Source organism: Rutilus rutilus, assembly GCF_951802725.1.
Source record: "Rutilus rutilus genome assembly, chromosome: 25".
Lineage (NCBI taxonomy): Eukaryota > Metazoa > Chordata > Actinopteri > Cypriniformes > Leuciscidae > Rutilus > Rutilus rutilus.
In genome coordinates this window covers 6,558,559-6,585,022 of record NC_140229.1, presented here as the reverse complement: position 1 = coordinate 6,585,022, position 26,464 = coordinate 6,558,559, and the positions used below count along the sequence as shown (strand labels likewise).

The following is a 26,464-nucleotide window of genomic DNA, read 5'->3' as shown; positions in this document are numbered from 1 at the left end:
TCATAGTTTTAAGTCTGGATGTTCTGTAAAAAGCACATTCAGGGTTTTGCATAGTTACTAAATGTTTGGTCGTCTCTAATAATGACTGAATGATCAAATTTAGCACTCTTATGGAAATATGATTTTTTTAATTATCATTTAAATCTGATTAATTTTCAAATTGTTTGCCAGAAATCAACATCTCAGGAAAATGTTGTAGGGTTTCAAACCAGAGTAGGCTATGACTTTGTTTCGAAACAGCATCGATTTCATACATGACCTCTGTAGAGGACACCAGGACTTGCATTCACAATTTTTATAAATACTATACTTTTGTGTTCAACAGAAGAAAGAAACTCATACTGGTTTGGAACAAAATGAGGGTAAAGTAATGACAAAATCTTCATTTTAGGGTTTCAAAAAACTTAAAAACATACACGACTTTAAACGTTACCACAAAGTTTAGAACAAACAGCAATTAAAGACAGTGTGAATTGGCTATATTGGTTAGCTGACAGAGTTGACATTTGACAGAGTTCAAAAGCTTCAGTAAGCACATCCTATAAGTCAACAATTCAGCTCGGGTTATGAATATGAACCGTTAACGTAAAATAAAGAGGAGGGGCCGTGAATGAGGAACTGTAACACGACTCAACTCAAGCAGTCCACAAGCCCACACCCACTAAAGTTGGCAACAAAACTCAGAAACATTCTCGCAGATCTCCACACATCCATTTAGAGTGACAGGTCTCGCGCATCTCGTTGAATCCAGCGCTTCAGGTAAGACACACTCAATAGAATTTACAGAATTTAATAGAAAACTTTGAGCGCTTTCATGTTTACCGCGACTCTTTCCGCTCTATAATGAACGTTTATAGACGGTCATTTTGTCATTTAATAGGCGAACAGAAATCATGTTATGGAAATAAAAAAGTAGTCGTGAATTTAAGTTTGTAAAATGAAGTGTTATCCTAACGTTTTTTGCGAGAGCACTAAACGCCCATATTCCTGTCACGTGACTGTACAGCTCATGATCCTCCGATATGTGGCTTTCATTCAAATACAATGAGTCATATTGCTTTGCACTGCAAATAAATTACACCACATGTTTTACAAACACATGACAATTGACCTATCTCACAGGAAAGAAAGAAAAATCTGACAATTCAATATGAACTCAAACATTTCTTATCTAATAGTCTAATTATTCTTGTGTCAAAAGTTTCTGTTTTAATCATTTTGTTTTGATAATTAGTTGATGAATCATAACTTGCAACTGAGCTATCTTCTGAGCTCTGGGCACTAATTTGCAGAATAGACTACACTGGTAGAAAGATGCTGAGATGTCTCAAATACTGAAATAATGTTGTGAATGTCGATGAATTAATCTCTGATAGTGCGACTCAAAATCAAAAGGTTTCTGAATAGTGTCAAAGTTGCTCTGCATGTGTCAACGGGCCCTTTGGATGTAGAGCATGTTGAATAAATTATTAAAAGATCATTAAATGATGCATTATATCGTCATAGAGCCAATGTTAGAATACAATGAGGCGAAAATTGAAAGACTGTCAGCTGTTTCTGGGTTTTAAATGGGGTCTTTTGGGGTTTGCAACTAAACCTTACAACAAAAAGTTGTAAGTTGATTGTTTGAATGTGGAAACTGATACAGAGCAGAAGGCTGTTAATTACCGGTTGAGCCTCTTCTGTTTAATGAGCTGAATAGTAAAGTGGAAACCATTTAGCTTGAGGCATCCAAAGTTATAATTTATTTAACAGTGTCATTGACCTTGTTATTAAGAGCTCAGTCCCACTTATTAAATTTCAAAACCCAAACAAACTGGGCTGGGTTTCCCATAAGCTTTGCAAGTCTAAGTAGATCGCAGAAACCACTGGCACAAACGATCTATTTAGGATGCTTTTGGGAAATCCTAATCCAGTCTTGGTTCCTTTTAATTATTCTATCAAAAAGATTACAGACTTTGTCACTTTTCCGGTATGTGTCAAAAATAAACCTTTTTTTCTTTTTCAAAGTCTATTATAAACAACCACTTTTGCATTTTGACAGTGTAAAAATGTATTTGTGTTTTATATGCAAGGTTGCCTAATGACTTTAATGCTTATTTTGTATTTCTTGCCTTTAGTGTTCTCATCTCTTCATCAAACCTTTCCTCCATCACAATGGCAGCGGTAAGAAAAGTATTTTGAATGTAAAGAGAGATTTAAAATTTCTTAAATTAAATTGCACATCTACCATTACATTTCCCATATGGGCAGTTATAAAAATACACTGTTACCGTCATCTCGCTATTTACCATTTGCATGAGCACGTCTGAAACACTGACGCGTTTATTCACGCTTATAGCTAATTCAGAGGCAATTTATTTGATCACATATTTGTAGTCAAATAAAAGTTGCTTTCTCTCATTAATTCTCATTTTGCTTTACCAGTCAAAATTCTGGATCTTGTAAACCTTTTGATGTAAAGGCTTTTGCTTAAATGCGTCAAATTAGTTTTATAGACAAATAGACATTGTGTAAATTTTCTCAAATAATGGAAATAGTTATGTGGAAAAACATCACAATAGAGAATGAGTAGCCTACACTACTGTTCAAAAAGAAATTTTTAAAAGAAATTAATATTTTTATTCAGTAAGGATGCATTCAATTGATCAACAGTGATAGGAAAGACATTTATAATGTTACAAAATGTTTCTATTTCAAACAAATGCTGTTCTTTTGAATTTTTTATTCATCTAAGGATCCTGAAAAAAATGTCTCATGATTTCCACAAATATTAAGCACCACAACGGTTTTCAACATTGACAATAATAAGAAATGTCTCTTGAGCAGCAAATCAGCATATTAGAATGATTTTTGAAGGATCATGTGACTAATGATGTTGAAAATTCAGCTTTGCATCACAGCAATAAATTACATTTTGAAATATACTCAAATAGAAAACAGTTATTTTGAAATTGTAATAATATTACTGTTTTTACTGTATTTTTGATCAAATAAATACAACCTTGGTGAGCAGAAGGGACTTAAAAGCATTTAAAAAAATCTTAGCAAACCCAAACTTTGTGTGTCCAAGAATTTGAGTGATACTCTAAATGTAATTTTTCACACTTGGAACTTTCACACTTTCCCTTTGACACAATCTGATCTTAAAAACTTCTAGGTGTCAGTTTACACTTCTCTGTAAAGGTGTGGTTCTCTCTTCTTTTTCTGTAGTTGGGCAACCGTGGAACCGTGACTGAGGCATCAGGCTTCAAGCCAGAGGAAGATGCCCAGAAAATCTATGGTGCTATGAAAGGAGCTGGTAAGTGATCAGACAAATCAGAACCGGACTTCGAGATGAGCATATTTACATGATCACATTTTCTTCCCATTTGAATAAAATAAGAATCACCCCCTGGTTGCATTTTAAATGGTGTCTAAGCATTCATTCCTCATTAAGTGTCTTAACAGGCAGAGCAGAGAACTAAATCTCTCTTTATTTCCAGTTAAAATTGCAAGCTGTTATCAGCACTGACACCTCAGCTGGGCTTTGATCAAAAAAAGAAAGATCTCTGCCTGGCATTTGTCTTGTAACCAAAAAGGTGTTTCCTCATCGGTTTAGACTAGAGCTTGGCATTGTGTTGAGAATGCAGCTTTTTAGTTTAATGGACATCAGCTGATTTTAGTGTGAGGAACATTACAAAACACAACTCACACTCACACTGGAGCTGTTAGTCAGAGGCTCGCTTGTTGGCCTAAAGTGAGTTATGAGGAACATGCGATTTGATACTATAAATAACAGTGAACATATAATTCTGAAAGTGTCAAAAATGTAAAATGCAGTGCAAAAAAAGAAAAGAAGTATCTCTTGCAGTTTTACAATCAAGCATGTGATTTCTAACCTGAGGCCTTAAGGGTAACATGTAATCCGATACTTTAAATACCAATAAGCTTGTAATTCAAAAATGAATGCAGAAATTAAAATTGGGCAATCACTTCCATGGAACATGAAAGTAAAAGTAGAAGTTCTGCAGAATAAACAATTTAATGTATTACAAAACTAAAAATATTAAGGACACCCTATTGGTTTTATGTATCAGGAGATAATAAAAAAAAAATCACCTGGTCCTTGGCAGGTCTTAAAATTAAGTAAATACAACCTCAGATGAACAACAACACATGACGTATTACACCGTGTCATTATTTATTTAACAAAAAAATGGAGAAGCCATGGGTGGCAAACTAATACACCCTTATATGGAGAGAGAATTGTGTCTTTATTACATGCGAGAAAATAAATGATCTGAGAGAAAAAAAAAAATTTGAGAGAAAAAGTTATCACACTGATAGCAAAAAAGCATTTCGTGAGAGAAAAAAAAATATTTGAGAGAAAAGGTTTTCATACCAATAGCAAAAAATAATAATATTTGAGACTAAAAAAAGTTTTGCGAGAAAGTATTTTCTCTAAAAAATTTCTGAGGAAAAAAAATCTCTCTCAAAATATTTTGAAAAAAACTCTCAAATATATATTTTTTGCTATCAGTGTGAAAACATTTTCTCTAAAAAAAAAAGTTTTTCTCTCGAAACACTTTTCTTTGCTCTCGATGCAATTTCTTGCTCTCGTGTCAGGATTTTGCTTCACTGTGAGAATTGTGTCATGGGCGGGGCCACGTTCCTATTGGCCAGTCGGGTGAGCATCGTCTTGTCTTGGGAGTCGAACTGAATCATTATACCATTGTTCGGTTCACCGGCATAGATGCCGCCTCTGCCTAAGTTGAGCACAGACACTCCAATGTTTGGGTAAGATGATTCACGGTGATCATATGCCTGGTTCAGATTACAAGATTTTTGTGTCTGTTACGATAGTCACGGTGTCAGATTACACGATTTTGACTCCTAAAAGTTTTGTCATGTAGTGGATGGACAAGAAATATGTCAGACTACACGTTGCTTTCCGACCAGTCACCGCGAGCCGTCTCACGCATACATTCACTCGCACACACACGCACTCACTCACATACACACACTCTCACTGTGCTCGCTCGCTCTCACACACACACTGTAGCTCGCTCACTCACTCGCGCACACACAATCGCTCACTCGCACACACACAATTGCTCTCGCACGCGCGCACACACACACTCACTGTCGCTCACTCGCACACTCACTCGTCTCGCTCACATACTCACTCTTGACGAAACACGTCGTGGAGGACCGTTAAGCCGGGTTTTCGCCTGGAAAGCGCTATAGAAATCTGACACTCTGTTGAACGAAGTTAAACTGAGAGAGCGTGCCGTTCACAGACACCAGAATGAATGAGTTCACAGTATCGTTCATCAGGCAGTAATACAGTAGGCTACTTTCAGTTCACGTTCACCCAAAATATGAACGAGTTCATGAACTATAGTTAAATGAACGCGTTCAGGCACAACACTGATAGTGCTCTATATAGCCTACCTATAGTGAGAGATACAGATGCTAAACACATTAATAACAATCATTTTAGGTTATAGTTCAGTTATAGGTTCAAACAGGAAATGTATCATATTGACCTTAAAACAAAATAGTTTATTCTGAGTCCGAGTAAAACTGTACAGGAGGTTGTATATGATGAACTAGGGCTGGGCCTGGGCGATATATCGGATGACATTGTTATGCGCATCTCGTCAGTAAAGCCGGTTCCTTGATTAGTAGTAAATCGCCATCGCCTGCTTTCAGATGAAGCGGAATTTAACACAGAGCCGTAGTTCAGTGACAAGCTGAGCCATATCGCATTAATTATCGCAGGCAATACGTCCGTGATCATCTAAGATCACCGTGAATCGTTTTACCCAAACATTGGAGTGTCCGTGCTCAACTAAGGCAGAGGCGGCATCTATGCCGGTGAACCGAACAATGGTGTAATGATTCAGTTCGACTCCCAAGACAAGACGATGCTCACCCGACTGGCCAATAGGAACGTGGCCCCGCCCATGACACAGTTTTCACAGTGAAGCAAAATCCTGACACGAGAGCAAGAAATTGCATCGAGAGCAAAGAAAAGCGTTTCGAGAGAAACACTTTTTTTTTTTAGAGAAAATGTTTTCACACTGATAGCAAAATATATATATTTGAGAGTTTTTTTCAAACTATTTTGAGAGAGATTTTTTTTCTTAGAAATATATTTTTTTATGTTCTATGAGAAAATACTTTCTCTCAAAACTTTTTTTAGTCTCAAATATTATTATTTTTTGCTATTGGTATGAAAACTTTTTCTCTCAAATATATATTTTTTTCTCTCATGAAATGCTTTTTTGCTATCAGTGTGATAACTTTTTCTCTCAAACTTTTTTTTTTCTCTCAGATCATTTATTTTCTCGCATGTAATAAAGACACAATTCTCTCTCCATACTCTTACTGCTCCATAGGAATTAAGAGGATAAGTAGCAGTCAGGCGCAGCTAATCAAATGCATTTTATTAACTGATCATCAGCAAGTGTGATTACCTCTATAAAAGCAGGAGTTTGGGCAGTTTGCTGGTCTGGAGCCTTTAGGTGTGTGTTAACACAATGCCAAGGAGGAAAGACATCAGCAATGATCTTAGAGAAGCAATTGTGTCTGCCATCAATCTGGGAAGGGTTATACAGCCATTTCCAAACAATTTGAAGTCCATTATTCTACAGTAAGGAAGATTATTCACAAGTGGAAAACAATGAAGATAGCCGCCAATCTTCCCACGAGTGGACGTCCCAGCAAATTCACCCCAAGGTCAGACTGTACAACGCTCAGAGAAATCACAAAACACCCAAGAATTAGACCTCAGGCCTCGGTTAACATGTTAAATGTTAAAGGTAATGAAAATACAATTAGAAAAAGACAGGACGAGTTTGGAAGGGTTGCCAGGAGAAAGCTTCTTCTCTCTAAAAAGAACACCGCAGCACAGCTTAGGTTTGAACATCTGAACAAACCACAAGACTTCTGGAACAATGTCCATTGGACAGACGAGACAAAAGTGAAGATGTTTGGCCATAATGCACAGTGCCACGTCTGGCGAAAACCAAACACAGTCTCAGCACAAACACCACATACAACAGTCAAGAACGGTGGTGGAGGGCTGATGATTTGGGCTTGCAGCCACAGGACCTGGGCACCTTGCAGTCATTGAACTCCTATGTATACTAAAGTATTCTAGAGTCAAATGTGAGGCCATCTGTCCAACAGCTAAAGATTGGTCGAAGTTGGGTCGTGCACAACAGGACAATGATCCCAAGCACACCGGCAAATCTACACCAGAATAAAACAATAAATAAATAAAGATTCAAGGTGTTGCACTGGCCCAGTCAAAGTCCAGACCTCAACCAGATTGAAATGGTGTGGTGGGAACTTAAGAGAGCTGTGCATAAACAAATGGCCACAAACCACAAATTAAGCAAAGTTTTAAAAAAGAGTGGTCAAATTTCTCCAGAACAATGTGAGAGACTGATAAAGTCATACAGAACATGATTACTTCAAGTTATTGCTGCTAAAGGTGGCTCGACAAGCAATTGAATCATAATGTGAACTTAGGTTGTTACACATGGTTTCTCCATTTTGGCTTTATGACACGGTGTAATATGTTATGTGTTGTTGTTCAGCTGAGGTTGTAATTACCTAATTTTAAGACCTGCTAACGACCAGATGATTTTTATTATGTCCTGATATTTGAAACCACAGAATTCAAAAGGATATCCTTTCTTTTTCACATATATACAGTGCAATGCATAAGTGAATACACCCATGCTAAAGTTGACTAAAAAGAGGAATAAAAAATCATATTTTGGAAATTGAACTTAATGCCTTAATTTAAAAAAATTAGGAAAAATCCAACCTTTAAGGACACCAATTTTCTTTGTGAATGAATAATGTATCGTAAATAAATAAATGTTCTTCCTTAAAATACATGGTGCATAAGTGAGTACACCCCTATGTTAAATTCCCATAGAGGCAGGCAGATTTTTATTTTTAAGTATTTAAAAAAAAAAAAATTTAGGATACTATGCATCCTGATAAAGTTCCCTTGGCCTTTGGAATTAAAATAGCCCCACATCATCACATAGCCTTCACCATACCTAGAGATTGGCATGGGGTACTTTCCATAAGATCATCTCTCAATGCAAATCAAACTAGCTATTAGGCTAACTGAAATAAAACCATGCCAATCTCTAGGTATGGTGAAGGCTATGTGATGATGTGGGGCTATTTTAATTCCAAAGGCCAAGGGAACTTTATCAGGATGCATAGTATCCTAAAAAAAAATACTTAAAAATAAAAATCTGCCTGCCTCTATGGGAATTTAACATAGGGGTGTACACACTTATGCACCATGTATTTTAAGGAAGAACATTTATTTATTTACGATACATTATTCATTCACAAAGAAAATTGGTGTCCTTAAAGGTTGGATTTTTCCTAATTTTTTAAATTAAGGCATTAAGTTCAATTTCCAAAATATGATTTTTTATTCCTCTTTTTAGTCAACTTTAGCATGGGTGTATTCACTTATGCATTGCACTGTATATATATACACTACAGTGATAATAAGATAATGTCTTTAGCAAATAAAATAAATAAATAAATAATAATTATATATATATGTATATATAATTTATTTATTGTTATTTATTTTTTTGCTCAAGACATTATATTTATTCAGCACAACTGTTTGATAAGATAATGCAACATTGATAATAATAAGAAATGATTTTTGAGCAGCAAATCATATTAGAATGATTTCTGAAAGGATCATGTGACACTGAAGACTGGAGTAATGATGCTGAAAATTCAGCTTTGACATCACAGGAATAAATTACACACACACACACATATATACAGTATACATATATATATATAGAGAGAGAGAGAGAGAATTTTTATTTTATTTCAAAGTTATTATATACTAATATTTCACAATATTACTGTATTATTTACTGTTTGATCAAATAAATACAGCTTTGATGAGCATAAGACACTTTCAAAAAATGCAACATTATAATATATGTAATAATTGTTATATAACGTTTTTTATATATATTTAATAGCATATTAAAAACCACACTATCCATTAGCAATGTGTTTTGGTGAAGATGACAAAAGGTGAAAAGGATGCAGTTATCAGCTTATGCTGATAATCTCAAAATGGTTCAATAATTTTTGCATTAACTGTTTCTTGAAATGAACTACTTTCAGGAACCAACGAGGCAACTATCATCGAGATCCTCGCTCATCGCACTATTGCACAAAGGCAAAAAATCAAGGAAGCTTTCAAACAGAGCGTGGGAAAGGTAACATACTCCATACTTTACCATTTTCCTCATTGACAGTCATCATTCTCTCATTTGCATAGGGCTTTATGCCAAACGTTACATGAACAATCAGGAAAACAGGTCTGTTCACATCCACTTGTCAGAGAAAGTGTTTTATGTCTATGGTATTTTAAGGAAACCATGCAGCCAACCTAGCTAGTTTTTGTTTAATCATTGGCTATTTATTCAATTTTACTATCTGAATGTTAGTGAGAATAAGAAAAATAAAAAAAACTCTTAGGTATCAATCAGCATATGCGATGGATGTTGGTTATGCTCATCTTTGCTCGCTCCTTTGAAGGCATCTTGAATAAAAACAGCTCTATTTAACAAAGCACATACTAAAGATCAAAACCGGAAGCAATGCAACCAGTTTGTTGCGCATAAGAATATAAATAGTAGTAGTGGCCAAGCATTAACAGATCTCACTGTGGACCAATAAAACCGTTCTTGGCCAAAATTAGGGAAACTTGTTGTTGCTATCTTATCTTTGCGGAAGGTCCTAATGGCAGGGACGATGTGTGCAGTCATCAGGCTGTATTTACATCAAACACACGGTTCACGAGGTGATTAGATAACAGTGTTGACATTTCTTGATGATTCTGTAGCCAGAATGAAGATAGACAAAGCAGAGTATGTGTCTGCTGATAACAGATGCGGTCGACCGACTTCAATCATTAACTCTTCATGTCAATATACACATTGAGGGAACAGAGAGTCCATGCAATTTACAAACGGTGTCTTTCACGAGACATCCCTGCTTTATGACTGTTATCGTAACGGAGTATAAAGAATGCAGCACTGGCTTTTATTGAGCTCCCTGGTGGTTGTCCTCTATTAATCTGTAAACCCTCTGTAACTCAGTCAGAGAAAGTCACAGTCAAGTCTTGACTCACACAAGAAAGTATGAGTCATTGTGGGGGAAGCTCTGGACAGTGTTCAGGACGGTCTCGTGGACTCGACATGCCTTCCCCACCCATCTCCCTGTTGGAGACTTACAGCAGATTTTACACAAAACACCATTTCCCAACTCCAAATCCATTTGTTTCTTTTTCCTTCAGTGATGTTAGATTTGTAACCAAGTGGAAATGGATCGTAAAGCATGAATGAATGTGTCTGAGAATAAATACAGTATTTTCTGCACTGGAATTTTTAAAAGCTTGTGGTAAATAACAGTATACTTGAAACCCTCATTCAGGAACTGCTTGACTGCCTGAAGTCAGAGCTCACTGGAAACTTTGAGTCGGTTGTGGTCGGCTTGATGATGCCCGGCCCGGTGTACGACGCATATGAGCTGAGAAACGCCATCAAGGTTAGTGAGGATACAGGGGGGAAATGTGCTGTGCTTTATTTCCAAAATAGTTGGAAAATAGCATGGTTATATGGATTTTGGACATGTACCATGGCATCGTTTAAAAATGTAAAGTGACTGTGATTGTTCTAAGTTACTATGAATACTACAAAATACTATTTAAGTCAGTCTATTTTAAAATTGCACTTTTAATTCAATGTGTTATATGCAGTTTCATATTAAATTTTCACTCTGAAATTTCTCACATAATTACAGATTAACAATTTTGATCAATGTAGTTTAAACACATAAATGGAAAAACTTCTATTACAAAATTATATTGTTTTAAGCTATTTATCAAGTCACAAAAATCAGAATCCATCACAATCTTGTTGACCATATATAATCTATAATGTATGTATATATATTATGCATGTATATTTATTATATATAATGAATTATATTATAATGCAATATAATCATATACATTTCTATGCTATTATATATTTTATATTGTTTTTGTTATATTACATATTTATATTTTATTTATATTAATTTATATAATTTTATATTTTCATTTCATGCAATATTTTATTTTATATTGTTTTAAGATATTGATGAAGTCACAAAAATCTGAATTGATTGCAATCATGGAGACCTTCATATATATATATATATACACACACACACACTACAATACAATACAATGCAATACAATGCAATATTTATATATAAGATAAAATAAATTATTTTTTAATATAATAAATAAAAATAAAACGATGTATAATATGTATATATAAACACATAAAATAACTTTATATATTATATATTGCTTTTTATTTCTTATATATATATATATATATATATATATATATATATATATATATATAGCTATTGAAAGTCACAAAAATCTAAATTGATAGCAATCTGTCCACAAGATAATGATGCTCAGGGCAACATTATGGCCAATGTTGTTGGCAACATAACAGGAAACACTTACACACAGATCTTCTGACCTGTGGCAGAGTTATTAATGGTAATAGGCATAATATCGTCCAAACCTTTACCTTCATCTTCATCAGCAATATTGGCTTTAAGTGAATTCTTCATTTTCTTTTCTTTTGTTCCCTGTGTCCAGGGTGCTGGGACAGAGGAGGCCTGTCTCATTGACATCCTGGCCTCAAGAACCAATTCTGAGGTTAAGGAAATCATCGCTACTTACAAGAGAGGTACGTGCTAACATTTATGGATGGAAACTGACAGTTTTTTTCCATTATGAAAGTTATACTGTGAAAATATATATTACTTCCCATATTACACTATTTTCATTCACTTTTCTTACGTCGTTATCACAGTGCATGACAAGAGTCTCGAGGACGACATCTGCGGAGACACGTCTGGAATGTTCCAGAGGGTCTTGGTGTCTTTGCTGTCGGTAAATAAACAAATCGCCGTATTTGTGAAAAAGATTCTTTGATGCCTTCACTCATCAGCTCTTTTGTTTGCCATGCAAACCTTCGCCGTCCACAGTGTCCGGCCGGGGCAGGTGTGACCCCTGATGGTTTGTCATGCTGGATAGATAGATATTGTCTTTTCTGCTTTGCTTACAGGCTGGGCGTGACGAGAGCACCAAGGTAGATGAGGCTCAGGCTGTCCAGGATGCAAAGGTGAAGATTTTGACGTGGTTGGCTGTAGCTTTTTGCCTAATAAGCACGTTCAGTTTTTGTGGTGTAATGGGTTTTGCGTATATAGGGTGAATTGAGGTTAATTGGGACACTTTTTGCCATTGAGATGATGGGAAAAAGTGTCCCAATTAACCCGAATTCCTGATTTCAATTCCTTAATTGTTTCATTAACACATTTTTAGTCTCTTTAAGCAGAAAAAAAAAACTATTTGGGGGAAAAGAAACAATAAAAAAAATAAAAAAAATTGAAGTAATATACAAACAATAAAAATGCATATTTCATTATATATATATGAAGACTTCAGATGCAAACGCCTCTAAGAATTGCTTCTAGAATGATCATTTTTATCAAGCTTGTATATTTAAGTTCAGTTATTTCACTTAAATGGCAATGAGAATTACCTATGAATTGTCATTAAAGTGAAATTACTGAGCTTAAATATACGAGCTTGATAAAAATGCTCATTTTAGAAGAAAATTTCAGATGGCACATAGAGGCTTTTGCATCTGAAGTCTTCATATATATATATATATATAAAATACAACTGATAAAACACATAGCGTTCAACGTTGTGACATGAACAACCAGCCAGTAACTGCAGTTAGCCTTACACAAACCTCACGAGCCTTACAACTTTGTATGATGATTAGCTTTTACAAATAACAGATTCATTAAGTCATGCGTTTGGGAATCATTTGGACCGCACTGGTGGCTTTGGTTCACGTAAATATCCGGGTCATAAGAGTTGTTTGTTCGGGATTCGGACTACGCTGTATGTTTTTGATTCACCAAAAGATCCGATTCATTCAATTAAATTGTTTCGGACGACACTTGTCGTGCTGATTCAGCATCTGTGATAAGTGTTCTTCTGCTGCCTTCCATTCCTTAAAATAAACACCGCTTGCTTTGATATTTTATCTAACACAGTGACATAGTTGTATGTTTTATGTGTGGCTGAGGTGTGCAAATACTTCGAATGAATGGGGCTGCTGTATTCTCCATATTTACTATTATTCATGGCTGTGTTTCTGTATACATTCACTGAGCTGCTTTTTATTGTGTGTGGTTCAGCCTTAGACACACAACAGTCATGCTGATGTTTATTAATCATTAACAGTTAAAAAGGAAATAACTCAGGTTAAGTTCTCTGTTGTTTATCCCATAGGACATCTACGAGGCGGGTGAAGCTCGATGGGGAACAGACGAGGTCAAGTTCCTCACTGTGCTGTGTGTGAGAAACAGAAATCACTTACTCCGAGGTATCTGTGCCACCAGATAATAACAGCAATCTTCCTTCCCAGTTATGTGATCGTTCTTATGTAACCTTAGAAGGCAGCATGGGGAAATAACCCTGGAGCTCATTGCTTCCACCTTGTGGTGACATAGTTGACATAGGCCTGCTTCTCATTCTGTCTATTTCAAATATGTGCAGTACAGTGCTATTTTACTAGTGTGTGTGTGTGTGTGTATATATATATATAGGTTTAATTTATTTCATTTCGGTTCACAAAAAAAATAATTAAAGTGAAAAATGAAATAAAATGGTTAAACACACACACATATACATATATATATATATAGAGAGAGAGAGGTTTCATTTATTTCATTTCGGTTCACTAATACTGAAAAAAAATGGTTAAACACACACATACATACATACATACATACATACATACATACATACATACATACATACATATATATATATATGAAGACTTCAGATGCAAAAGCCTCTAAGTGCCATCTGAAATTTTCTTCTAAAATGAGCATTTTTTTCAAGCTTGTATGTTTAAGTTCAGTAATTTTACTTTAATTACAATTAATGGGTCATTTTCATTGCCATTAAAGTGAAATAACTGAACATAAACATACAAGCTTGATAAAAATGATCATTCTACAAGAAGATTTCAGATGGCACTTAGAGGCTTTTGCATCTGAAGTCTTCATATATATATATATATATATATATATGCACTATATACAATCAGTGTCCATTTATTTATTTGCCAAGTATCATATTTTGCAATAATGACAAACAAAATGTACATTATTTGTTATATTAACTCATTATATTATTTAAAAATGCAAAATAACTGTTTATTTCTGTGATGACTAGACGCAGGTCATTGAATTGAACATGCAAAATTGTCCGGCCAGTGCTACTGTTTGAAACCTTTATCACTGCATATTGTTTCACACATACTTTCTTTACATACACTGCAGTATTACATCCAACATTTTCTCAAGCCCTGTTCTTTTCCCAGTGTTTCAGGAGTATCAGAAGGTTTCCGGACGGGACATTGAAGACAGCATTAAGAGAGAGATGTCCGGCTCCCTAGAGGATGCCTTTCTGGCAATAGGTCAGTTGTGAGTATTGTAATATTTCAGTCATTTTTATGGTTTCAATTGCCTACTTGGATATAAAAAGCGTCCGTTCACCTTTGCAGTGAAATGCATGAAAAACAAGCCGGCATTTTTCGCTGAAAGGCTCTACAAGTCAATGAAGGTAAATGAAAACACCAATTGATCTAATATTTGCACACGATAGGGATATGGCCGGTGCTAAAGTAATCATTTCTCTTGTTTCTCTTAGGGTTTAGGCACCACAGATAGCGTGCTGATCAGGATCATGGTGGCTCGCGCCGAGATCGATATGCTCGACATTAAAGCAGAGTTCCTGAAGATGTATGGAAAGACCCTTCACTCCTTTATAAAGGTGGGACACAGCTGTTTCACTGAGGACATTTGACTTAAAAGCCATTAAAGGGGCGGTTCACCCAAAATTTTTAATTCTGTCATCATTTACTCACCCTAAAGTTGTTCCAAAACTGTATGAGTTTCTTAGTTCTGCTGAACACAGAAGACGATATTTGAATGTTTGTAACCAAATAGTTGATGGGCTCCATTAACTTCCATTGTATGTAAAATAAAACACCATGGAAGTCAATGGGGCCTTCCTGTTTGGTTTCAGACATTCTTCAAAATATATTCTTTTGAGTTCAACAGAAGAAAGAAACTCATACAGGTTTGGAACAACTTCAGGGTGAGTAAATGATGACAGAATGTTCGTTTTTGAGTCCCTTTAACAACATATATTACAATAACTTTAAAGGGTTAGTTCACCCAAAAATGAAAATTCTGTCAGTAATTACTCACCCTCATGTTGTTCCAACCCCGTAAGACCTTCGTTCATCTTCGGAACACAAATTAAGATATTTTTGATTAAATCTGAGAGCTGGCTCACTCCTCCATAGGCTTCTAAGACATTATAACTTGCTGGCCCAGAAAATGTATTAAAGACATTGTTAATATAGTCCAAGTGACTCCAGTGGCTCAATCTTAAGTTTATAAAGCGACGAGAATACTTTTTGTGCGCAAAAACAAACAAAAATAACGACTTTATTCCACTTTTCATTTCCTTCGCTCTGGGCCTCAAGTCTTTTCACGTAGTGTTTAAGCGTAGCGCGTCTGTGTTGTACGTCACACGTAGGCTCACTATTGGGCGACGCTGGTCATGTGTGTCACCCATGGTGAAACCCTCTTCTGTTTGTTTTCTAGGGGGACACATCAGGCGATTACCGGAAGATCCTGTTGGAGTTGTGCGGAGGGGAAAAGTAACACATCTGGCACGTTCATTAGTGTGAAACGCTCTCCCTCACACCTGGCCTCCGCACTTCAAACACATTCCTTGTTTGTAATACCAATTAAAAGCAAACAGTGATGTTTCAAATGAGATTTGTGATTTTTGTTGTTGTTGTTTATTGCCTTGGAATTTATGGGAGCCCTTTATAGGTTGGCACATCTTAAGAGTTTGTCAAATAAATAAAAGGAGAAAAGAACAGCCCATATTGACTGTATTGATCTTTTGTTGTCTCTCTGGAAATTTTTTAATCTCAGCACACTCATTGAGGTCCATTTGTTTAATTACTCAGAGTATAATTTGTTTAATGACGTCTATGTGTACTCGGGCCAATTATACTAATTGCTCATGGTTGCTTGCATCGGCATATGAGATCTCATATGAGACTCTATTTCTTTGTTTTTCTAGATTCTAGAAGTCTCACAGACTACATGCCTCAATTTAATCAAGTGCAGCATATGAATCACATGAGGCTTGGTAGAATTATGGGGAAATTACTGAAAAAAAGCAGTGTATTTACACTTTTACCACTAAGTGGCACTGTGCACAAAATATTACATAATCTGTACAGTTAAAAAAAAAATGTTATTTTTCTAGCAATAAACACTAAATGCTAAGACAAAAAAAATAAAACTGAATGACTTGAAAATAAGTATTGTTTTTATTTATTTAAATCCTTTTTCTTGGTAGTTTGGTGATTTAAAATAAATAATAAAATTGAAATAATTAGTTAACTAAAACTAAAAACATAAATTGTTACTTGAAATATAATAAACTTTAACTGAAATCAAATTAAATATTATTAAAAAGAACTCAACTTAATTTATTTCAGCTACAATTCTCATTTTCATTTAGTGTAGCTTTACACAAAAATAATAATAATTAAAAAAAATATATATATAGACATTATAAATACATATACTAATACTAATAAACTAATATAGTATACTATAATATACTATAGACATATACTAATACAAATTACGAGAACACAACAAAATGACTAAACCTGTAACTAAAATAAAAATCCTAAATATGAATAAAAACCATAATAGTATCTCAATGCTACTAAAATAACACTGATTTGAATAGGCTACTGTTTGAATATTTGTTATTTTTCTAGCAATAAATACTGAAACAAAAATGATCAGTTTAATGACTTTTGTTTGTTAGTTTGTTTATTCTTTTTTTCTTGATTTTTTTTAGTTTGGTAATTTAAAATAAATAAAAATAATCGAAACAAGTTAATTTTAAATTTATAACAAAATGATGCAACCGGCCCTGTTGTATGATTTAAATATTCCTATACACAGAAAATGTGAAGACCAATTTTTTTGTAACATTCATGGAAAGTGTTTGACTTATATACAGACAGATAATGGCAGCCATGATGCCAGCAAACAAGTGTGTGTTGGAAAATTCACGCTCAGTTTTGAATCGAGTCTAAATCTTGGGCCGTGTGCGTTATCTCGAGTTATAGCTCGTGTTCTACAGCAGATTGTCTGGCCGTGATTGTCTGCAGATGTGTCCAAGTTGAAGATTTTTGTAGTATCGGAGATGGACCAACATGGGAAGCAATTTCTTAGACCTTTGTTCAAAGATTCTGCAGTGGAAGACAGTATGAAAACCAAACGTCCTGACATGAACGAACGGTATCCAAGCAGCCGCTGCGATCACAGCAACTCTGACAGAAAGCGCTCTCTCTTTCCCGGGCTAATGATGGCCCACAGCATAAATAAATCTCTACTACTTAAGGCCATGCGATTTTGTAGTCAATGCAAGAAAGTTTCTGATTTTTTTTTTACATTTACCCTGAGGCCGGAGTCCATCAATGTCAAGCTAGTGTTCTGCACAGCCACCATATGAATTAAATGCACATCAGAATCAAAGAATACTTAGCAAATGATGTTCCCAAAAACCTTTAACATCCCAAGTCAGTTTTCTGTATCAAGCAGAAAATAAAGTTTCGGTATAGCCTTATTAACATGGACATCCCGACAAACCATCTGCCATTCTGTGATATTTTCCCATAAACCCACTGTAATAAACAATCTGTCAAAATGTAAATTGAAACCGTTGTGAAATGTTGTGAAACTCCGTCAGGACTGCCAGAGGGCAGAAGCAAATGAATGATGGGTAATCTGTCTGACAAACATAACTGCGTTGTAGCATGACCATCTATACGCTGTGAATCTAGAGTAAACAAAACCTAAACTAAGATGCAACAACACAGGAAACAACAAGCAACATTCTTTAACAAAGTGTAAAGAGAGTAACAGCAATGTGTTGTTGGTTGATTCAAGAGTTATAAAACTGATAATATCAATAAGTTATGACAACATATGTTTTTACATTGCTTTAACTCATCAAAATAAGGTAAGCAATTTTCAACTTTTTTAAACGTTAAACAAGCTCATTTTTTAAGTCAGTTTGATGTAATTTAAGTTGAAATGACTTAAACATTCAAGTTCAACGTACTTTTTCAATGTAAACATTTTAGGCAGTTTACAGTGACTATAACAGAAATGCATAATTGCTATCTTTTTTGGCCTAATTATTTAACGAACAATGACATTTTTGAAAGCAATGCTCTCATTCACAATGTCCTTAAAAAGGCTTCTTTGAAAGGCCATTCTGCCACAGGAAGTTGACAATACGGTGCCCGCCACAAACCACACGTTTGCATCCTTCTGAACATAATGTTCACACAGGCGTGGGAAGGTGCGCGGAGCAAGTGCACAATAACAGAAGATAAGGGTTTACAAGTGCAACTTCTCATCAAACGTAAATTAATCAAGATGATTTGAGAGAGGAAGTTCCTTTCTGGGTAAGCTGGCTGAAATTGCTTTATTACTTTTATATCAGTTGGTTTCATTTCAACAGGGAAATATTTGAAACAGGTGTAAATAAGACGCATACAATGAAGAGTAGTGCATTAAGAATTGAATGACATTAGCAATAATGGAAATAGCTGTAAATACCAAGAAATGTTTACAATAAAAGCATCAAAATATGGCAAAAATCATGCATTAATTGCTTTGTTACTTTATAAAGGCTTTCCACATCAAGTAAGTGTCTTTTCAGCATGTAAATACGTTTTTTGAAATAAGTAAACAGCAGCAGCTTTGTTTTTGTGAAGTTTTTTTGTTTCATAAAATGCAGATTTGTGCATGAATAATAAAAAAATGAAATTAGCACAAATAATACATTACGGGTCAGGAGGATATGTGATCATCCCAAATGACCAGTCTGAAATTGCTTTATTACTTCATAATGCATAAACTTTCCACATCGGCCGGTTTCATTGCAGCAAATATTTTGCAGCTTTGTTTTTGTGACCTTATTCTGCATAAAACGCAGAGTAGTGCATTAACAATTAACTGACATCAACAATAATGAAAATCGCAGTAAATTTTAAGAAAATAATACAATAAAATTGGCACATATGGGTCATGTGAACATCTCAAATGACAAGAAGTCTGGGTAAGCTAGCTGAAATTGCTTTATTACTTCATAAAGGCATCAAACTTTCCATGCCGGTCTGTTCATTTCAGCACATAAATATGTATTTTGAAATAAGCTGCTGCTGTGTTATATTGCATAAACTTCAAAGTAGGACATGAAAAATATGATGTCACAAATATCGCATTATAAGTTAAAAGGAGGGGCAAGAAGTCTCTCAAAGCTACATGTTAACAAACAGTTCTCCTACCCAGCAAATGCTCCTCCTAGTGCATGAAGACAAACAGTCTTGCCCAGTTACTTAACTTACAGTCTGAGAGTTTCCACGCTATTATCTCTCATGTATATAAAGCCTATGGGGTAAGCCGTTGATATCTCCATCTCGATGGTGGAAACGTTCCGTCGTTGTTCTTAAATGTAAAATAACCTGGAATCTGTTTCTTACAGGACATTAACTCAGCACGCAAAGGACGACAGATTGTTTTGTTTTTTTGCATTTTGGGATTGAAATTGTCCATTTCTCTTTTTCACCGAAAGCTTCCTCTCAGGATGAACGCAGACAACTCCAGCCTGGTTCCCTTGTTCCCAGAACCCTTGCTTGTTCTTCCTCTGGCGCTGGTCATCTTCCTCACGGTGATGGGGAACCTGCTGGTCATCCTGGCTATTGTTCGCACCCCTCAGCTCCACACAACCACCAACGTCTTCATCATCTCCATGGCCTTTGCGGATCTCATCATGGGCTGTGTGGTCCAGCCCTTGGGCGCCAGCATGGTGGTTAGCAGGAAGTGGCTGTTGGGCAAAACGGTTTGCGACCTGTGGACGTCCGTGGACGTGCTTTGCGTCACGGCAAGCATCGAGACGTTGTGCGCCATCGGCGTTGAGCGTTATGTTGCGATCACAAGACCCCTCGAGCATCAGGTCCTCCTCGGCAAGCGCAGAGCCTGCTACATCGTATGCATAGTGTGGATGGTGTCGTCCCTAGTTTCCTTCGTGCCAATCATGAACCATTTTTCTCGTGCAGATTCCAAAGATGCGCTAGACTGTTACGCTAGCGAAGAGTGCTGTGAATTCCATACTAACCAGCCCTATGCCATCTTCTCCTCAGTGGTGTCCTTCTATGTGCCCCTCGTGATCATGGTGTTTGTGTACGGGAAGGTGTTTGCCATCGCGACCAGACAGCTGAAACTCATCGATAAGGACAGACTGCGCTTTCCGAGCACAGGCATGGAAGATTCTAGTGAAAGTGTTTCTGCGAGCAAAACAGCTGGTGGTTATAGGCGGAGGTCGACGAGGCATAGTGTAAAAGAACACAAGGCGCTCAAGACACTGGGGATTATTATGGGCATCTTCATTTTGTGTTGGCTACCCTTCTTCCTCTTCAACATCATCAAGGATTCTGAACCCTGGGTGCTCCTCCTGTTGAACTGGCTCGGCTACGCCAATTCAGGCCTGAACCCGATCATCTACTGCCACAGTCCCGAGTACCGTAGCGCCTTCCTGAATCTCCTAGGGTGCAAAAAACTGGCTAAGAGGCTAAATCGCGACTCCATGCACAAACATCTACAGAGCTTCACCTCATACATCCAAAGCAACAGTCCTGTAAGGATTGATTGCTTGAGTCACGAAGATCCGACTGCAGAGGGTGGGAACATGTGCTCTGACACGTGTACAGTTCTTGACGTACAAGAGGTAGCAACTCAGCCTCTCAATGACTGAAATGTGGCACGGATCAATGTGGAAGAGACGTTTAAGGTAAGGGCGAAAAAACTAAAAGGGTTAAATTTGAATGATGCCTCAACCCGTTCAAGTTGGTGAGGTGGGGTGTGCTAATACTTATCTAAGGGATCTTCACCTTGAGGATGATCAAACGGCTAAGGGAAAAAAATCCCATTAACATTTAAAACACCAAGGATCCCTAAAAACTGCATAACAACATGATAAAACTACTCAGAACAGCTTATACCAATGCACTGGCAAGCATTCGCAACACCCTAGCATTACGGCATTGAGTTCTGAAGCAGCACTCAAATTATCTTCTGAATATTCTACACATTTACTGATGCAAAAGACCCCCAAATATATGATCCCCCAGCTATTTATTCCTCCTTTACAGAGTGATATAAAAACGTGATATTAAAAATAAAATTATTTATAAAATGATACATTACAAAAAAACTCCTTCATTGTACTGAAGCCAAGAGCAATGATTAAAATACGATCTGGAAAATATTATGATTAATAATAAATTATTATTATTTATAATTCAAAATAATTTTCCATTAGAATTATTGGTTCACAATAGAGCAGAAATGTATGGTTTTGGTTTAGTTTAGTAAACTAAGTACTGAGGTAATAGTAAAGAATGAACGGTAACACTTCATTAGGTAACACATTATTTTACAATGTCCATGTTACATATGTTACTCGTACTTACCATAGTATGCATGCAACTAACCCTCAACCAAACCCTAATGCTACCCTAACCCTATAGTAAGTACATGTAGCTGAGTATTATTCAGTACTTAAATATATAATTACACTGTAACACGTTAAAATAAAGTGTAACCCTTTATTTTAAAGTAACATACAGTAGTTACGCTACTACATGTCCTTACTATGGTAATAACAGTAAATTATGCATAGTTACAAGTAACTAACCCTAAACCAAACCCTAACCGTAACTCTATAGAAAGTACATGTACAGTAGTTAATTGCAATTACTCAGTTCTTATTTGAGTAAGTGCAATGCACCTTTAAAAAAAAAGTGTAACCGAATGAACTCTAACAATCAAGCTTATCTTTGAAAAAGCCACATAGGAGACACTCTCACGCATACGGTACCATTTCCATGTGGATGGTGATTGTGGTTTGTAAACTTATCACTTTCATATTGATGTGAAAGCATTTCAGTGTTTCACTGAACTTCCTCTTTGATTAATGAATGATATGCACAGAACAAAACAACTAACACCTCTAACTCAAGCTAATAAGACAAGTGTACTCAAAAGTGAACTCAAAAATGTTCACGGCGTGGGGACCTTTCCCTCTCTGCCACTTCACTTCCTGTCAGTTCTCTTCTAGCATATCTCAAGGCAAAAAATGCATTCTATGGTCATATTCAATACAATTTGCTGACAAAACAAACAAGCAACCACACAAAAAATTTTTTTTTTTTGGTGGCAGTGCTTCTCAGAATTATATGGGTCACAGCATGCCACAATTTCCATGTACTATCATACTGGATCTGGAGTACGACGGTGATGATTACACAAATTAGGACATCTATACCTCTTCCTCTCCAACAGAGAACCAAAGTAGCAGCCTTCAAAAATTTTCCCACAATGCATTTCATTACAATCTTGATAGATGTTAAAAGTACCTCTTATCCTTTACCTCATATCCTTTAAAATACTCCCCGGGTGATATCAGACCCTCAAAACTGATTAGAACAACACAATTCAAGCTGTTTCTGAAGTGGCTGAAATGAGTTGGCAGAGACATTCTGAAGTGTGTGTTGTGAGCATGTGTGTGTGTGTAAATACTTAAGGGTGAGAAACCCATGGATCTTAAGTGTCATGACCTCATTAATGTGAGATTTTAATAGGAGACTAGAGGTAGTGCTGTGACTGTTTCATGATGCTGGAAAAGGACTTGAGTGCTTACGTGATGAGCTCATATGTTTTATTTTTAATTAAATAGGCTACAATTTTAATCTTTTGTACATCATTTGATTACTTCGACTAAAGTAAAAATGTTAAACAATCATTTTAAATCTGGTCGGTAAAGCTTGTGTTTCCTACATATAACAACAAACATTGTGAACCGTGATGCCCGATTAGCAAGCAAATGACTCTTATGAAACGGTTCTTTTAAGATTCACGAAACAGCCTCTACTTGCGAGTCAGCAGTTTCCTAAAAGCATTGTGAGTCTGGATGATGGACAGTTACAGAAAGGAGTCGACATTTTTCTGTAATGTCCGATTTGATATAAACCAGGAACAGTTACTGTGATGTATATTTAGGTTTGTGATACACTACTGTGCAAAAGTTTGGGCTCGGTATAATAGCAAACTTAGCAAAGACACAGTGACAGTCAAAGTGACAGTAAAACCATTTAAAATGTTACAAATTATTTCTATTTCAAATAAATGCTGTTCAAGTGAACTTTCTATTCATTAAAGAATTAGGCAGCAAAATATAAAATAATCTTTAAAGTTTCTTGAGCAGCAAATCAGCATATTAGAAGGATCATGTGACACTGAAGACGGGAGTAATGATATACATCACAGGAATACATTATATTTTAAAATAATTACAATAGAAAAGTTATTTTAATTTTTAATACAATAATAAATGCCTTGGTGAGCAGAAGAGACTTCTTTCATTGAACTAAAAGATTAAAAGTTTTTAAACTAAAAACTCAAATTAAACAATTGCAAATTTCAACAAGCCATACCTGTCAGTCACTTAGAAAAAGAATATAACACCTTCAACAAGCTGCATGATTGTCTGTAGTACAATGGGTGAGTTGTGCACCAAAATGAAATAATTAAAGTTTGAACAGTACAGTACAGTACAGGCAGCAGAATCTGGCACACATATAATATTTCTGGTCTGGATCAGAATTATGGTTCAGTTTGTGGTTGTTTTAATCAACAACATAAATCTTATGCCACAGGGGATTAGACAACAAGTGTACGTGAATCACATGTACTTACGGTGATTGAAAAGAACACTTTGAGACACTGCAGACGCAAACACATCTGAGAAACATTTCAGCATAATCCCTCTGATGTCACAAAAGACGTGTGTTGATATAGAAAAATACATATTGTGCGTAAACAACGCACATGCACACAGAAACACACGCACCAGCTCTCTGTTCTCCTCCAGATCAAATGTCTAATGATTTCATAATTATTTTCCTCCCACAGGGACATTGAAGATTGGAAACAGATCCTATGATTTTCAAGGGAATCAACTGTACTCTGACGTCATGCTGTTCAAGCGGACCCGACTGTGTCATTCACACCATGTGCGAAGGCAAAATAGACCAATTTTCATAGTAAAGAGCAACAAAGCGGAAAAATGATATTGAGAACAAAACCGTGATCACGCAGAGAGTGGTTTTTGAAGTCCTAAAATGCCATCTCTTTACGTTACAAACCATCAGAAAAACAAACAAATTTGTTGTGCATGTGGACCAAGTTTCTTCCAGTTCAATTGGCCTCCGGAGATGAATCTGAGATGAGAATCAAAACATGAGTAAAGACTGCCATTGGTGATTAAACAAATTAGAGAGCCGCTTGCCCATTGGTCGGAAAAAATAGGAACATAATGAGCACATCGCACAAGCACGTGCTGCCCTTGCATAGTGCCATATAGTTAGTTTGGATATTTTTCTTCATTTCAAATAGCTCCAAAAATGGTGCTATAACATTTCCAATCTCAGCGGAAAACTCTTTTTCTCCAGAAGTACATGGAATATCCCTTGCAATAAATCACCAAAACACACACGTGCCACAATGACTGGCCAAAAACGGACAAATCATTCAAATGTTAAAATTCTAAATTACAGTTTCATGGAAGGAAATATTGATGGTGGCAAAGCATTAATTCTGGACGCTACACGCACTCTGGAGTGGATCAGATTGACATTTCACTGGCTGTTTTGTGCCACATCTGCACCAAGCTGACAGCCCAGATGAATGCAGCGCCAAAGCTTTTGGCTTATAAATACGGCCAAACAAATCATGACAATTGAACAGTGTTTGGTTTGGGATATTGGTGTTTTGATCAAATGTGAATGCAAGCTGGCATCATCAGTGTGGTTGGTGGCGAGGACAAACTTCTATTCATCTTCTGATCAGAGCACCGCGAGTCGCCTTTACTTGCTTCTTTGATCCTGACTTAGAAATTTGACGCAGAATGAATAAATGCATGCACTTTGTAATATATTTACAAAAATGTATCTATGTTCAAAGTCTTCATGTGGAGTGTTTTTCACGGAGCAATCTTGAAGGGCTACGTGGAAATATTTGATTTTCGAATAACAAGCTGTTTCTTCACATGTTTTTATGAATTCAAATCAACGCCATCACAAGGGAAATGAGTCATTTTAATTGAGTCTGTTCTCTCTGCTTGTCATTGTCTTGCGGAAAACATCAAATGCATTAGTTTGATAAAGCTCAACTCCACAACTATTCAAATGGTGGAAGCATTGTAATTAACAGCAATCTCACAAAAGGTCAGAACATCATTTGCAACTTCTGCCTTTAGTCTTTTCCAAGGCTGTCTGACACATCAGTCTGAAATGAGCATCCTGAGGTTTTATTTCAAAATGAGATGCAAAAATCTGCCAATCTGAAGGCGAATGCAAGCTTGATCCCACTGACAATCAATATGAGGACCTTAATATAATATTGCTGAATAATAATTTATACCTTCTGGAGGTTTACGCACAGCCGGCTAGTATGCTAATCCAATGAAAAAACACCTGCCGGAGGAACAAGTTTGAAATGGCACAATATTCATATTATTTCTGCATGCACTGCAATAAGTATACTGCTTGCATTATAGGGATTTTCTTTATGCAAATTATGCAGACCTGAACAAAATACTATACCCCACAATGTGTGCATTATATGACTTTCCATTTTACGTGTTATGAATGACCTGTAAGTAAAATCAGCCATGTTTTTCACATCTTTTGTTTAACTTATTAAATTGATTTGATTAATTGATTTTTCTTTGCTGATTTTTTTATTACAATTCTGATTAAAAATGCAAAATAACTATTTATAAAACTCAAATAAAAGGATTTAGAAGAACTATACAATATAGAAAGGTACTGTGTTTTTATTATTGGTAGTATACAGGCTACTGCTCAGTATGCAGAAAGCAGTGTGCTATTCCATTCTCATCTGAAAGTGCACATGAGAAGAAACACACTGACAACTGCAACTGCAAATTTGAAAAACGTACCATGACTTTATCCAAATTGTCCTGAATTAATTTGTGTCATGCTCATGCATAATAATTTCAAAGCAATAGTTTATTACGAATGCACTCTACAAAGAGAGCCAG

General features: G+C 36.0%; 2 protein-coding genes across 3 annotated transcripts; both read left to right on the top strand.

The window, feature by feature from the left end:
* Nucleotides 1-443: 443 nt before the first annotated feature.
* anxa4 (annexin A4) lies at nucleotides 444-16,122 on the top strand. Its single transcript, XM_084400795.1, has 13 exons — nucleotides 444-759; nucleotides 2,121-2,166; nucleotides 3,214-3,301; nucleotides 9,184-9,278; nucleotides 10,498-10,611; nucleotides 11,729-11,819; nucleotides 11,946-12,025; nucleotides 12,201-12,257; nucleotides 13,442-13,535; nucleotides 14,541-14,636; nucleotides 14,724-14,782; nucleotides 14,870-14,992; nucleotides 15,835-16,122. Exons 2-13 carry the CDS (start codon nucleotides 2,158-2,160, stop codon nucleotides 15,892-15,894), a joined length of 966 nt encoding a protein of 321 aa, XP_084256921.1. The 5' UTR covers nucleotides 444-759; nucleotides 2,121-2,157; the 3' UTR covers nucleotides 15,895-16,122.
* A 2,470-nt stretch (nucleotides 16,123-18,592) lies between these two features.
* adrb3b (adrenoceptor beta 3b) lies at nucleotides 18,593-26,120 on the top strand. 2 transcript variants are annotated; one of them, XM_084400719.1, is made up of 3 exons: nucleotides 18,593-18,743; nucleotides 19,916-21,130; nucleotides 24,313-26,114. In XM_084400719.1, exon 2 carries the CDS (start codon nucleotides 19,928-19,930, stop codon nucleotides 21,092-21,094), a length of 1,167 nt encoding a protein of 388 aa, XP_084256845.1. In that variant the 5' UTR covers nucleotides 18,593-18,743; nucleotides 19,916-19,927; the 3' UTR covers nucleotides 21,095-21,130; nucleotides 24,313-26,114. The 2 variants fall into 2 exon arrangements, with proteins under 2 accessions (XP_084256845.1, XP_084256846.1); XM_084400720.1 differs by having other exon boundaries at nucleotides 18,622-18,743; nucleotides 19,826-21,130; nucleotides 24,313-26,120.
* Nucleotides 26,121-26,464: the final 344 nt, after the last annotated feature.

Bases quoted from the DNA above. Each gene is read 5' to 3' on its own strand.
- anxa4 (XM_084400795.1), top strand. The intron at 12,026-12,200 runs GTAAATAAACAA...CTTTGCTTACAG, and splicing joins TCTTGGTGTCTTTGCTGTCG to GCTGGGCGTGACGAGAGCAC. The intron at 14,993-15,834 runs GTGGGACACAGC...TTTGTTTTCTAG, and splicing joins CCCTTCACTCCTTTATAAAG to GGGGACACATCAGGCGATTA.
- adrb3b (XM_084400720.1), top strand. From the start codon at position 19,928: ATGAACGCAGACAACTCCAGCCTGGTTCCCTTGTTCCCAGAACCCTTG.